The sequence below is a fragment of the Equus quagga genome, chromosome 13 (genome assembly GCF_021613505.1).
Source record: "Equus quagga isolate Etosha38 chromosome 13, UCLA_HA_Equagga_1.0, whole genome shotgun sequence".
Lineage (NCBI taxonomy): Eukaryota > Metazoa > Chordata > Mammalia > Perissodactyla > Equidae > Equus > Equus quagga.
The window spans coordinates 93842040-93856648 of record NC_060279.1 but is presented as its reverse complement, the minus strand read 5'-3'; the positions used below and the strand labels follow the sequence as shown (position 1 = coordinate 93856648).

Sequence of the window (14609 nt, the reverse complement as noted above, 5' to 3'; positions counted from 1 at the left end):
TCCCTCAGACCCAGGAGTCCAGGCCCCAGCCCCTCCTCCCTCAGACCCAGGAGTCCAGGTCCCCAACTGCTCACCTATTTGCTGAGGCTTGGGCAAGTTCAGGTTGTCCATGACCTTGACAAACTCTTCACAGCTGAGGGTAAGCCTAGGGTTCAGAGTCCGCTCCTCCTCCACAGTGGACACTGTGAGCCCTAGTGGCCAAGGGAGGGGGAGCAATGTTGACTGGTCCAGTGTCTCAGGCCTCCCAGAACTACATTTCCCAGGAAGCCTCAGGATGCCTCTCCTGACTGGGACTCACAGGCTCTTCCCAATATGTTCCTGAGACCTCTTTCCCTCCTCAACAGGCCCTATGGGAAATGTAGTTTCCCACAGTTCCCTACGCTCTTTAGTGAAGTCCCAGGAAAACTCATGCCCTCTGCAATTCTACGAGTCGTAGTTTCTACAGCCACACTCAGTACACCTAAAAGCACGTGATCTGTTTGGCCAGAGCACTCTGGGAATGGTAGTCTCCACACCCCATGAGGATTATAGCAGTTGGGTGCTCCTTCTAAAACAGTTAAGCCCCACTCCTCCTCCAGGAAGTCGTCACCGTGGTAATCATGAGCAGGGTAGATCAGACAGTCTCCTGGAAGTGTGAAGATCTTTTCGTGAACCGAGTGGTACAAGGTCTTAGCACAGCCTGGGGACGGAAAGCTCAGAGGTCAGTGTGGATCAAGGGGAGGAGAGAAGCCCCCTAACCCCTTCCCTCAGGAAAAGGGTGGGAGGATACACTCACTGTTGGCTAAAGCCTCTCCCTCATTTCCTGCCAGTACCCCACTGTCTAGGTAGAGAAGGAGAGGGAAGGGCATTCTGGGCAGGTGGAACAGCAAATACAAAGAACTGGGAACAGTGAGAAATTCAGCATGGCTGTAAATAAGGTTGGAAAGAGACCCTGAAGCACCAAGGAGCTGTGCCCTCACTCTGGGCAGGGAAGCAGGACTAGAAGGTGAGAAACTGAAGACACAAGGCCAAGGAGGAGAATGGAGCCGTGGTGCCGACCAGAAGCTCTGAGTCCTGAGCTGGAGCAGGGGCAAACCTCTCTGGAATGTTCTTCAACCTTTCACTTCAGCCTAAATCCTTCCATTTCATGGAATGGATAAAGGGGAGGTTAGGAGCCGCAGAGAGAAAAAGACAGAGACCAAGATGGAGAGAGAATGAGACACGGAAGAGGAAGCCAGAGGCAGCCTGGGGATCTGGTTACCCACGGCCGGCTCATTGTGGTTCTATCCTTCCTCTCTCATCCAGCCCTCACTCTCCTCCCGCAAGGCAACTACGTCCTTCCCATCTAGTGCCAACCCTACATTCACACACACACACTCAAAGGGCAGCTACGCCCTGAGATTCTGAAACCAAACTTCCTTCCCACAGCGAAACTCTGGAATCTAACCGCCCCCAGCAGCTAAACCCCGAATGTAACACTCCCCACATGCAATTAAACCGCTGAATCTAGCAACTTCCTAGCAGCTAAACTCCCGAATCCTCCACATCCTCCCTCTGCCACACCTCCAGCAGCTAACCCCCTTACGGGCTTTTAAAATAGGTCCACGAGGGGCTGGCCCCGTGGCCGAGTGGTTAAGTTCGCGCGCTCCGCTGCAGGCGGCCCAGTGTTTCGTTGGTTCGAATCCTGGGTGCGGACACGGCACTGCTCATCAGACCACGCTGAGGCAGCGTCCCACATGCCACCACTAGAAGGACCCACAACGAAGAATATACAACTATGTACTGGGGGGCTTTGGGGAGAGTAAAGGAAAAATAAAATCTTAAATAAATTAATTAATTAAATTAAATTAAATAGGTCCACGAACTCTGTGACACTGTTCTCTTCAAAATGTGACTCTTAATTCCCCTCACTCAGACTTAGTGGCCTGGACTAAGTGACTTGCATCTAATAAACAGGATATTACAGAAATGACGGAGTTTAACTTCTGAGACTAGGTCATTTCAAAAAATGTTAGCGCTCTGTCAGTAGGTCTCTCTCTCTCTCTCTGATCATTCCTTCTAGGAGGATCCAGCTGCCACGTTGTGAAGACACTCGAGCAGCCCCATGGAGAGGTCCACGGGACGAGGAACTGAAGCTCCTGACAGCAACCAGCACCAGCTTGCCAGCCACGCGGGGGGGCCGCCTTGGAAGCAGACCCTGCAGCCCCAGTCAAGCTTTCAGATGACTGCAGCCCAGGACAGCAGCTTGAGAGAGCCTGAGCAATCTCATGAGAGACCCTGAGCAAGAACCAGCCGGCTAAGCTGCTCCCAGAATCCTGACTCTCAGAAACGGTGTGATATAATAAATGCTAATCATAGTTTTTTTTTTCTTTTTTTTTTGAGGAAGATTAGCCCTGAGCTAACATCTGCCGCCAATCCTCCTCTTTTTGCTGAGGAAGACTGGCCCTGAGCTAACATCCGTGTCCATCTTCCTCTACTTTATATGTGGGATACCTACCACAGCGTGGCTAAGCAGCACCATGTCTGCATCCGGGCTCTGAACTGGTGAACCCCGGGCCGCCGACGCAGAATGTGCACACTTAACCACTGCACCACCAGCCAGCCCCTAATCATTGTTTTAAGTCACTAAGTTCTGGGGTAATTTGTTTCACAGTAATAGATAATTAACACACCCCTGAACCTAACTGTCCCCTAACCCCTCAATCTACCTGTCCCTCATCAGCTCACCCCTGAATGAACTCTCCTCCAACTCCAGCAGGTAAACTTCTTCAATCTACTCCTGACCGCCTAAAAGTCTAACACGCATTCATTAATTCTTGCAACTGCTACCTAAGACCCTGGCACGCACATAAGTATACTAAGATCTCAGGCTGGGGAAAGGGGCCTGTGACCTTGCTGGAAGTCCGTCCGCCCACACCCCCGGATGAGCAGGGCATCTCCAGTGAAGGCCATGCTGTGGTCATTCAGGACGAAGGTGACACAGCCTGGGGTATGGCCGGGGCTGGCCCGGGTCTCCAAGGCCTGGCAGAGAGAGAGAGACAGACAGTCACCAACAAAACAATGGCTCTGCCCTCATGGTGCAATTGTTCCCAGAAGAGCCCACCCCAGGGTCACATCTAGATTATCTTTTTTTTTTTTAAACGTTCCTATTTTTGTTTTTTAAGATTTTATTTTTTTCCTTTTTCTCCCCAAAGCACCCGGGTACATAGTTGTATATTCTTGGTTGTGGGTCCTTCTAGTTGTGGCGTGTGGGACGCTGCCTCAGCGTGGTTTGATGAGCAGTGGCATGTCCGCGCCCAGGATTCGAACCAACGAAACACTGGGCCGCCTGCAGCGGAGCGCTGGAACTTAACCACTTGGCCAGGGGGCCAGCCCCTTCATATTTTTTTTTTTAAGATTTTATTTTTTTCCTTAGATTATCTTTTTTTGATTAAAAAAATTAAGTTAGATTCCCAGAATGAAACCTCCCACCAGAGTAAACTCCCAATGAATTAAAAACTTAAAGCAAGAAAATAAAATCGTAAAACTGTGATGACAACAAAAATACAAATGAATATGTGATCTCTGGTTAGAGAAGAATGTTCAAATGCGATCCCAAAAGTCACACACTATTAAGTAAAAGATCAGTGGTTTGACTTTAAATAAATTTGAAGTTTCTGAATGGCAACAACATCATGAACAAAATTGAAAGGGAACCAAAAGGGCCAACCCCCGTGGCCTAGTGGTTAGGTTTGGTGTGCTCTGTTTCAGCAGCCCATGTTTGCAGGTTCACATCCTGGGCGCAGACCTACATCACTCGTCAGCCATGCTGTGGCGGCGACCCACATATAAAATAGAGGAAGATTGGCACAGATGTAAGCTCAGGGCTAATCTTCCTCAGCAAAAAAAAAAAAAAGTATTATAAACTGTGACTAGCCGTAATATATAAACAGCTCCTAAGCATCAATAAGAATCCTCAAAAGAAAAATGGGCAAAAGGAAAAAATAAGCAATTCATGGAAGAGCAAATACACAGTCAAAAAACATGTGAAAAGATGTTTAAGCTCCCTGAAAAAGAAAGAAGAGAGAGATTTAAATTTAAAAACCCTTATTTTTTACCCACCAGATTGGCAACTGTCAGAACTGCTTAGGATGTTTGAAGCAAGCCCCTACATTTCCTGGGATGTGGGTGCAGCTCAGCATTGCCATTTTAGAGCAGCTTAGCAGTGTCTATCAACATCTCAAATGTGCACACTGTCTGGCTCCTCAAAGCCACTTCTGAGACTCTGCCATTACGGATCCCGGACACACTGCGCAAAGCTGCCCACCCAGGGTCCTTGTTATCTAAATCCCCACACCCAGTTCCGGGAAGCAACTATCAGAAGACATTAACCTAATGATCTAACAACCACCTACAAGATTAGTTCCCACTCACACATGACTCCTCCCTTCTTCATAGAGGCCCCTCCCACTAATCAGCATCCTTGTCCAGGTCAGTCATCTGCTGATTACTGAAGGACACCATGTGCAGACCCTGTTCCCACACCCCATATCCATTCTGCCCTTCCCCGCCCACAGGTCTCCAGTTTGGTTTGGGGCATCAGAGTGCTCAGCCAAGCATTTCCCCAGCCTCCCTGGCACCTTGGGTGGTCTCTGACACAGTTCTCTGGCCAATGAGATGTCAGTCAGTCTCCTGAGGATTTCTGGGAAAACTTTTCCTGATAAAAAGGACTGGCACCTCCTCTTTCCACTTTATTTGGTTCTGAGCACAAGGTGTGATGGCTGCAGCTGTAGCAGCCACTTTGCAACCATGAAGGAAAAGCCAAGAAAATCCCACAAATGAGAGTGCTGCCGAATCAAAAAGAGTAACTGCCATCTTCCAAATTTCTTGTTATAGGGGGAAATTAAACTCCTATTTATTTAAGCTAGTGTATGAGGTTTTCCACTTACTTCCAGCCAAACACCCTCCTAATTCATATACAATAGCATATCTGTGCAATGCAAAACAAGTGCAAAGCAAAATCAGAAATCTTGCAGAATCATGTGGGAAAAATCACACCCCTCAAAAATTAGCATTACCTTTTGGTGGTAGGAGGGGTGATCTTTCACTTTTTTTTTGTATACTCTCTGATTTTTTCTCTCTTTTTTTGAGGAAGATTAGCCCTGAGCTAACATCTGTGCCCATCTTCCTCTATTTTATATGTGGGACGCCTGCCACAGCATAGCTTGGTAAGCAGTGTACAGATCTGTGCCCAGGATCTGGACCCGCGAACCCCAGGCCACTGAAGCAGAGCACCCAAACTTAACCGCTAATCCACCAGGCCAGCCCCATGATTTTTTTTTAAACAAAAAGCACCAATGTCTTTTTAACTGAAAATATGGACGGATATTCAGGACTAATGCTGAAAATATTTAACTGCAGTTATAGCGTGGGTAGCAGCCAACCAGCAGGACACCAGCTGTCAACAACAGGTGCAGTCAGACAGAGTACATATGTGGTACCTAGATGTAGGATACAGCTAAGTATACATATATGACATATATGTGTGTATGTCTATAAACTGCACAAAATTTTCATATCAGTTGAACAAAATCCTGCTTGCCACATGGATCGAGATTTCCTAGGCCCTTGGTGACGGAGCCGGTGTCACAAGTGGCTTTGCTGACCATCAGCCTCCCTGTTTATCTGACTTTTCCCTTCTCTGGAATATCTAGAATCCATCCCCCCTCTCTCCAACCCCACAACCCTGCCCATCTCGGGCCTCATCCTCTCGTGCTTGGACCAACCACCGGCCTCCTTCCTGGCCTGCCAGCCTCCAATCCATCCACCCATGACCCCGAGGGGATGTCCTACTGCCCAGATCCAGACCTGCCCTGCTCTGTTCAAAACTCTTCCTTTGCTCCCATTGTCCCCAGGGCAGAGTTCTCGCTCCTCGGCCTGATTTTTGAAACACTCCAGCTCTGGTGCCTGCCCACCTTTCCAGCCTGATGTCCTATAACATCCTCCTTTCCCCAACACGCCCAGTTACTATGAACCCCGGGGTTGTTTCCAGAAAGCACCAGGCTTTTCCACACCTCTTTGCCCATGCAGTTCCCTGTGCCAGGGATGCCATTCCCGCTTCTGCCATCAATCAGGTCTACTCCTTCTCGAAGAGCCCTGAACCTGACTGATCCCTTCTCCTGTGCCAGGCGCTCTTCCAAGTGCTTGACATGACTGACTTCACTCAGCCCACACACATCCTTATGAGGTACGTGCCATTCCTGTCCCCATTCAACACATGAGGAAACTGAGGCACGGAATGAGAAGGAGAATGAACAAACTATAAACCATACATGACAATATAGATGAATCTCACAGCCATAAGGATGAGCAAAAAAAGTGGGCTATGCGCAAGAGTGGAGTGGCGTGGAATGGAACAGAACGGAAAGGAAAGGAATGCAGTGAGATATCTCAGAGCTCCTGAGACACAGTAATGGTGAATGGTATTTCATGAAGCTGAGGTTTCAGTCCTGAATCCAGATGTAAAAGACTGACCTCTTGGCGAGGGCGCATGGACTAGTGGTGCAGAACAGTCTCTGGAGCCAGATGACAGGGATTTAAATTTGGCTCTGCTATTACTCGCTATGTGACCTTAGACAAGTTACTTCACCTCTCTGGGCTTCTCTGCTGATTTGTACAATGAGGATAATAATCGTGCCCACCTCACAGGACTATTATAAAGATTAAACTATTTCATGTATGTAACAGCACTTTAAAAAATGCCCCTGAGGAAATGAAAATCAAAACTACAATAAGATATCACCTTACGCCCGTTAGAATGACAAAAATATCTAAAACTAATAGCAACAAATGTTGGAGAGGTTGAGGAGAAAAAGGAACCATCAAACACCGCTGGTGGGAATGCAAACTGGTGCAGCCACTATGGAAAGCAGTATGGAGATTCCTCAAAAAACTAAAAATAGAACTACCATACGATCCAGCCATCCCACTACTGGGTATCTATCCAAAGAGCCTGAAGTCAGCAATCCCAAAAGTCCTATGCACCCCAATGTTTATTGCAGCACTGTTTACAATAGCCAAGACGTGGAAGCAACCTAAGTGCCCATCAACAGATGAGTGGATGAAGAAGATGTGGTACATATATACAATGGAATACTACTCAGCTGCAAAACAGAACAAAATCATTCCATTTGCAACAACATGGATGGACCTTGAGGGAATTATGTTAAGTGAAATAAGCCAGCGAGAGAAAGATAATCTGTGTATGACTCCACTCACATGAGGAATTTAAAACTATGGACCAAGAACAGTTTAGTGGATACCAGGGGAAAAGTGGGGTGGGGGGTGGGCACAAAGGGTGAAGTGGTGCACCTACAACATGACTGACAAACATTAATGTACAATTGAAATTTCACAAGATTGTAACCTATCAATAACTCAATAAAAAAAAAAAAATGCCCCTGGGGCCAGCCCAGTGGCCTAGTAGTTGAGTTCACATGCTCCACTTGGGTCGCCCAGGTTCACTGGTTCAGATCCTGAGCGTGGACCTACACCACTCATCAGCCATGCTGCGGTGGTGACCCACATACAAAATAGAGGAAGACTGGCACAGATGTTAGCTCAAGGTGAATCTTCCTCAGCAAAAAAAATAAAATAAAATAAAGCCCAGGGCACAATAATTGCTATGTAAGAAAAATAATAGGAATGTTTTAAAATTCAAAAAACACTGATCTAGTGGAACTACAAGGCCTCCTGGGTTCAAATCCTGGTTCAGCCACTTTCTCAGTATAATTTTTGGGCAGGTCACTTTCCCTCTTCTGCACTTCCTTCTCTGTGAAAGGAGAAAAATAATTCTGATCTCACTATGCGGTTATGAAGGTTGAATGAGATCTACCTGTCACTGAGGACATAGCGGAGGCCGAAGGGTCAGATCAGCCATAGATGGGTTTTGTTTGGACTGCTCCGTAGTTATTATAAATCTGAATTTGTTGACTACCCTTAAAAAGTGGAAGATTTCTCAAATTACATGTATTTGCAGCTTCTATTTTAAAAAAAGGAGGAGGAGGAGGAGGAGGCCTGGCAGTAGACAGACTACATTCCTAAACATGAATAATCAACTTGAATTGCACAGTGGGTGTCCGCCATAAATGGGGCACCCACCCTAACATTTACCACAGACTCCACCACTCCCTGCTGCCTGGCAGCGATATTTGTTTCTGAAAATCCTGTGAGATAAATGCTGAGAAAATGCAATGACAGAGCTTAGCACACTGCCTGGTGAGAAGCAATCACTCTATGTTTGTTAACTATTGTTAAATTATTATTCTCATTAACCAACACAAAAATATCTACAATCTACTTCAGTTGAGAGCAAAGAGAAGTTTTAGATCAAGTTAAATGACAACAGGAGGAAACAGACACATCCAGAATGCAGACGTTCTACAAGACAACAGGCTGGTGGCTTCAAAAGTCAATGTCATGGGGCAGAAAGGGTACAAAGCTGCTCTATTTCAAGAGACTAAACAGACAGAACAGCAAAGGCCATGTGTGAACCTCAACTGCATCCCAGTTCCCAAAAGCAGCCATGAAAATGATTCCTGGGCAACTGGAGAAATTTGAACATGGGCTGGATTTAAGAATTATTGTGTACTTTGTTAGGTGTGACAAAGATTTTGTAAAGGAATGGGGCTCAAAGTGTAGTTGAGGGAACCCTGGGAGTCTGCAAGATCAAAACTACTTTCATAATAGTATGAAGAGGCCTTTTGCCCTTTCTCTTGCTCATTCTCCCATGACAGTGCAGTGGAGTTTTCCAGAAGCTCCATGACTTGTGATGACATCATTCCTCTGACAGGTGATGGAATGTGTACTAGTGTGTTCTTGTGTTTTTAAAAAGTCTTAGTTTTAAGTTCTAATACAGTAAGTATTTTTTGGCATATCTGAATAGTTACAGTTTGGGTTTTTTTTTTAAAGATTGGCACCTGAGCTAACATCTGTTGCCAAGCTTTTTTTTTTTCCTTCTTCTCCCGGAAGTCCCCCAGTACATAGCTGTATATTCTAGTTCTTCTAGGTGGGACCCCGCCTCAGCATGGCCTGACAAGCGATGCCAGATCCGTGCCCAGGATCCGAACCAGTGAACCCAGGCCATGAAAGCTGAGCCCCGGAACTTCACCACTCAGCCATGGGCCGGCCCAGTTTTTTTTTGTTTTTTGTTTTTTTCTTACTGAGATACAACTGACATATAACTAATACAGTAAATATTGATAGATAGCACCCACATAAACAAAAGCTTCTTGGGGCCCTCCAAAATTTTTTTAAGACCAAAAAGTTTGAGTTTGAGAACCGCTGATACAGGAGAACATCTTTATTCTCAGAAGTCTTTAGAAGTGAAATATCCTCAATTTAGCTTTTGAGGGCTGAGGGAGGAAAAAAAGTGAGAAAGAAATAAGGCAAATGTAAAAATGTCAGCAGCTCGTGCACATCAGGTGAAGGGCATGAGGATGTTAATGGCACTATTAATTCGATTTATTATAGATTTGAAAATATTAAAAATAAAAGGGGGCGGGGAACCTAACATCCTGACTTCAGGCAGCCTGAACCGTTCCTGAAACTTGTTGAGTGATCTTTTCAACCTATTCATTCTCCCCTTCCACGACGCATCAAATACCAGAGACAGCTGCACAGCTGTTACTCCGTTTCCTGCGGCAGCGAAATTAGAGTCCGGAAACTAATCCATCAGCTAAATGCAACACACAGGCGATCAGCGCATGCGCGCAGCTCACTCGCCTTGCGGTTCCCACGGCCCATACTGCCCCCTGCTGGCAGGTAAGCTCTCAGCTCCTTTTCCCTTTGGTCCCCAAGTTTGTTTCGCTTCCTTATTCAAAAGTCCTTAATCCTGATATAACCATCCACAGTTTCTATACCTTTTAAAGTCGAAAACCTATAACGTAGCTTTCCATTGTAGCTAAATATTCTGAACCTCCACCAGCTACACTTTCTTCCTTTCTTTTGTGAAAAAAAAAAACAAAATTAAAATTATTTGCTCTGTTTAGGGGACAGTGTACCGATATCTATAACCTGAAGCATCAAAAAATAAGATGGAGTGATGGATGGATAGAGGTGTATGCTGCAGAGTTTTCTTTCAACTTTTCTGTATGCTTGAAAATTTTCACAACATGTTGGGGGAGAAAAGACATTCCACAGTTCAAATATTCAATTCCACATAGGAGGAAGCACTGAATACCTCACATGGCCACCTGAGGATCACCTGTGAGCTTTTAAAAGCTACGGATTCCCTGTGTCTGCCCTGAACAGTTAAATCTGAATCGCTAAAGTGTGTGGGGGAGAGGAGCGATCAATATCTTGAACAGCACCTCTCTCGACCAACATATTTAAGAGAAGGCTTTCTGCCGCCCATCCCAGGAGCTAAAATGTTCAAGTCTCAAACAGTGCTTATTAAAACAGAAAATTCCTTCTACAAGGAAACCGTCCAAATTTGGCCCACTGTGAACGTACAACGTACAACTAGTTCAAAAACTCGTTCGGCAGTTTCTACCGAAGTTAAACCTATGTCAACTCAATGATTCAGCAAGTCCACGTCTTGGAAACGAGGGTAATGTCCACCAAGAGATTCGTACACGAATCTTCATAGCAGCATCATTCATAATTGCCAAAAACTGGAATCGGTTTTCAAAAAGAGAATGGATACATTGTCACAAATTCACACAATGACATGCTCTCCATCCCAGCTTGGTAAACTATGGCCAGTGCCCCCGATTTGGCCTGCCGCCTGCTTTTGTAAGGCCTGAGAGCTAAGAATGGTTTTTACACTTTTTCACAGTTTTTCAAAAAATCAAAATAAGAATGCTATTTCAAGATACGTGAAAATTATTGAAATTAAAACTTCAGTGGCCATAAATGAAGTTTTATCGGAGCCCAGCCATGCTTATTCATTTGTGCATTGTATACAGCTGCTTTCACACCGACTGGAGAATTGAGTAACTACGCAGAGCCCATATGGCCTGCAAAACAGAAAATATTTACTATCTGGTCCTTTGCAAAAAAAGTTTGCCAACCCCTGGGAAGTAGCAATGGAAGGAAAGAACTGTAAATATATACAATGTTATATAGAGCAAAAGAAGCCAGACACAAAGAGTACACATTGTATGCTTCTTGTTTACAAGTTCCAGAACAGGCAGAACCAACCTATGATCAAATGAGTCAGAAGAATGGTCCCGTAGCAGGGGCATCAATGACCGGGAAGAGGAACAAGGAAGGCTTCTGGGGTGATGGGCATGTTCTGGATCCGGATCTGGGCGGTAGAGACTCAAGTGGACACATGTAAAAATCTACCGAGCTGCTTCTGTACAATATGTGCACTTTGTACCATACAATATGCATGTTACAATTCAGTTTTTAAAAGTGGGAAGATGAAAATGAGAGAAAGAAAAAAAACGTGCCCATCTCCAAAGGTGTATAGAGAACTCAAAAGAAAACTAAACAAAACACTGAGTAATCATAGAGACAGACAGTAACAAGCATTGGCAAGAAGGTGGAAGAAGTGGAACCCTCGTACACTGCTGGGGGAACGTAAAATGGTGCAGCCACTCTGGAGATCGGTTTGGCAGTTCCTCAAAATGTTAAACAGAGAGTTATCATATGATCCAGCCATTCCATCCTAGATATACACCCAAGAGAAATGAAAACATACACCCACAGAGAAACTTAGACATGACATTCACAGCAGCATTATTGCTAATAGCCAAAAAGTGGAAACAACTCAAATGTCTATCAACTGATGAATGAATAAATAAAATGTAGTACATCCATATAATGGAATATTCTTCAGCAATAAAAAGAAATGAAACATTAATCCATGCTACCACAGAGATGAACCTTGAAAACCTTATGGTCGGTGACAGAAGCCAGTCACAAAAGACCACACACTGTATGATTCCATTTCTATGACATGTCCAGAATAGGAAAATCTACAGATACAGAAAGTAGATTAGTGGTTGCCTAAGGCTGTAGGGTGACAGGGGAGTGGGAGGGCTGGGGTGACGACTAAGGGGTAAGGGATTTCTTTTTGGACTGATGAAAATATTCTGAAATTAATTGTGGTGATGGATGCACAACTCTGTAGATATGCTAAGTCACTGAATTGTACACTTTAAACAAGTGAATTGGATGGTTTGTGAATGGTACCAATAAAGCTGTTTAAAAAAACAAACAGGGAAGCTAAATATGCCACAGCTAAACCCTTCAACATGCATTCACTGAAAACATCACTCATTCACTTTAACTAAGGGCTCATCCTGACACAAAACTCCAAGTATTTCTAGTTCTTCTAAAGCTTCTCAACCCAAGAAATGCTTGTCAGCAGTGACGATTATGTACGGTGTACATGAATGTACAATGCCTTTTTTTACCTGTTTCCAGAAAAAGGCTTAAAATAAAGAGGCTGGAACTATTGTAGCTAAACCCTCCGATCCCACACACAGCCGTCGTTTCCGCTAAACGCTCTGACTCACAGAAACTGTTCCCATTTAGCAAAACTCTAAGCTGGAGGCCGAGTCCTCACCGGTCACCTGACATTCTGTCCCCAAAGTGAGCCAAACTCTCTGCATCTTTAGCAACTCTGATCAGAATAAAACCCTGCCAGCTGTTTCCTGTCCCTCTGAGGGCACCTCCTCCTGGCACCCTCCCCACCACTGCCTCCCCACCACTCCATATTGCCCTGGGTTGAAATTCTGGCCAGAAACCTACTGATTTGCCTTTGGCAAAGAAAGGAGAGGAAGTAGGAACATTCAGACCAGACCGTGTGAAGCAATAGCAGGGTTGGGACTAGGGTGAGGTAACAGGAGCCTAGGGCACAACATTTAAGGTGGCGCCCCCTCAAAGATGCTGGCCTCGCCCTTGCAGGACCCTGAGAGTGAGCGCCTCCTTAAATGGTGCACCATAGGTGCTGGCTGGCCTCACCCTAGTCCTGGCCTCAGGCAACAGGATGCTCCATCCCGCACACTGGCTCTCAGAAGACACGGCTGGGTCTCCCCCTCAGCCCTGGCCCGGGAATTCCAGCCCCCAGTCAACTTTGCCCGAGATGCCAGGCCAAAGGAGCTGCCCCAAAGCAGTAGGAAACTCCATAAATGCTGTTGACTTAAGGGGCTCGGCCAGACACACCTACCCTGAGCCCCAGTGCCCCACCTGGGTTTATAGAACCCTCCTCCCAGAGATAGAAACTCAGGAATCAGGAACACAGCTCTGAGGCCCCTCTTACCCCAGGACTCAGGAGCCCAGGCCCCCAGCCCCCTCTTCCCTTAAAGTCCAAGAAGTCCAGGCCACCACCCTCTCAGGGACCCAGCATCCAACTCACAAAGCGCCCGAAGTGGATGGAGTCTCCATCCTCAATGTGCAAGTCAGCCTGGGCCCCACTAAGGCGGGAGATGACAGACTGGCAGCCGGGGAGTAGGGACCGGAGCACCCCCGAGCCCGTAATGTGGTCCGCGTGGCAGTGGGTATTCACTGGGAGAGAGAGGAGGGCCAAGTCCAGGAGGGCACAGAGAGGACGCAGGATGCCCAGCCCCCACCCCCCTGCCCCACCTCCCTCAGGCCCAGGAGTTCGCCCCCAGACAGACCAGCATACAGCAGCCGCAGCCCCAGTTCCTTGACCAGCTTGGCGTCCCGAGCAGCTGTCTCCAGAACCGGGTCGATCAGAATGGCCTCTCGGGACTCTCTGTCCCCCAGGAGGTACGTGTAGGTGCAGCTCTTGGGCTCAAACATCTGGGAAGGGGGTGGGGGACGAGTGAGTGTCACTGGGGACCCAGGAGTCCAGGCCTCCATTCGATTCTCTGAGATCCAGAAGCAGAAACCCCAACCCCTTCTTTTCCCCCGGAGTCAGGAGTCTGAGGCCCCAGCCCCTTACTCCGTCTGAATCAATGAGTCTCAACTTTCAAACACCCCCAAATCAGAGTCGCCAGCACCCTCTTCTGTAAAGGACCCAGGAGCCCGGCCCCAAGCCTAGCAGCTCCCAGATCTCTCCCTTCCAAGGACCCAAGAGTCCATCTCCAAGCTCCTTTCTGCAAAGACCCAGGCGTCGAGGCCCCGGGATGCCTCCCGAAATAAGGACCCAGGAGTTCCGCCCCCGTCGCCGCCCGGGGCCCAGCAATCCCGCTCCCCGGTCCAGCCACCGCGCACCTGCCGGAGGAGGAGCGGGGCTCCAGAGCCGCTGTGCTGGCTGAGCTGCCGCCCGGCGACCGTCAGCAGCCGCCCGGCCATCGCGCCCGCGTCCGGGTCCCGACTGAGCGGAAGCCCAGCGCCCGCCGCGGCCGGTGCAGCGGGCCGACCGGGGAGGGGCGGGGCCCGCCTTAAAGGGGCCGCAAGCGCCCAGAGCCGACGGCGGGGCCGGCTGAGCGGGGCTGGGGCGGTGGGAAGACTTCAGACACCGACAAGTCATCGAGGAACAGGGAGACCCTCAAAGGGTGAGGGAGAGACGCTGGGAGAAGCACAGACAGGCAGACAAGTAGAAACCCCACAAGGGGCCCCAATACACCCTGGTGCCCTTTTATAGGAAAAGCAAGTGGTCGGATTCTCCTTGTTAAAGAGAAAACAACGTTTGGTTCAATGTCACTAGTCTTGAGGGACTGTTGGGGGGGTAC

General features: G+C 47.3%; 1 protein-coding gene across 1 annotated transcript in view; it reads right to left on the bottom strand.

Moving 5' to 3' along the window:
• ETHE1 (ETHE1 persulfide dioxygenase) overlaps positions 1–14277 on the bottom strand; it is a 14710-nt gene extending 433 nt beyond the window's left edge. Inside the window, exons 1-6 of the mRNA XM_046683962.1 lie at positions 14149–14277; positions 13590–13734; positions 13328–13476; positions 2871–3000; positions 590–679; positions 75–191 (exon numbers count right to left, since the gene is read on the bottom strand). Coding sequence (XP_046539918.1) covers positions 75–191; positions 590–679; positions 2871–3000; positions 13328–13476; positions 13590–13734; positions 14149–14229 — 712 coding nt within the window. The 5' untranslated portion in view covers positions 14230–14277. The remainder of the gene's footprint in view (positions 1–74; positions 192–589; positions 680–2870; positions 3001–13327; positions 13477–13589; positions 13735–14148) is intronic.
• Positions 14278–14609: the final 332 nt, after the last annotated feature.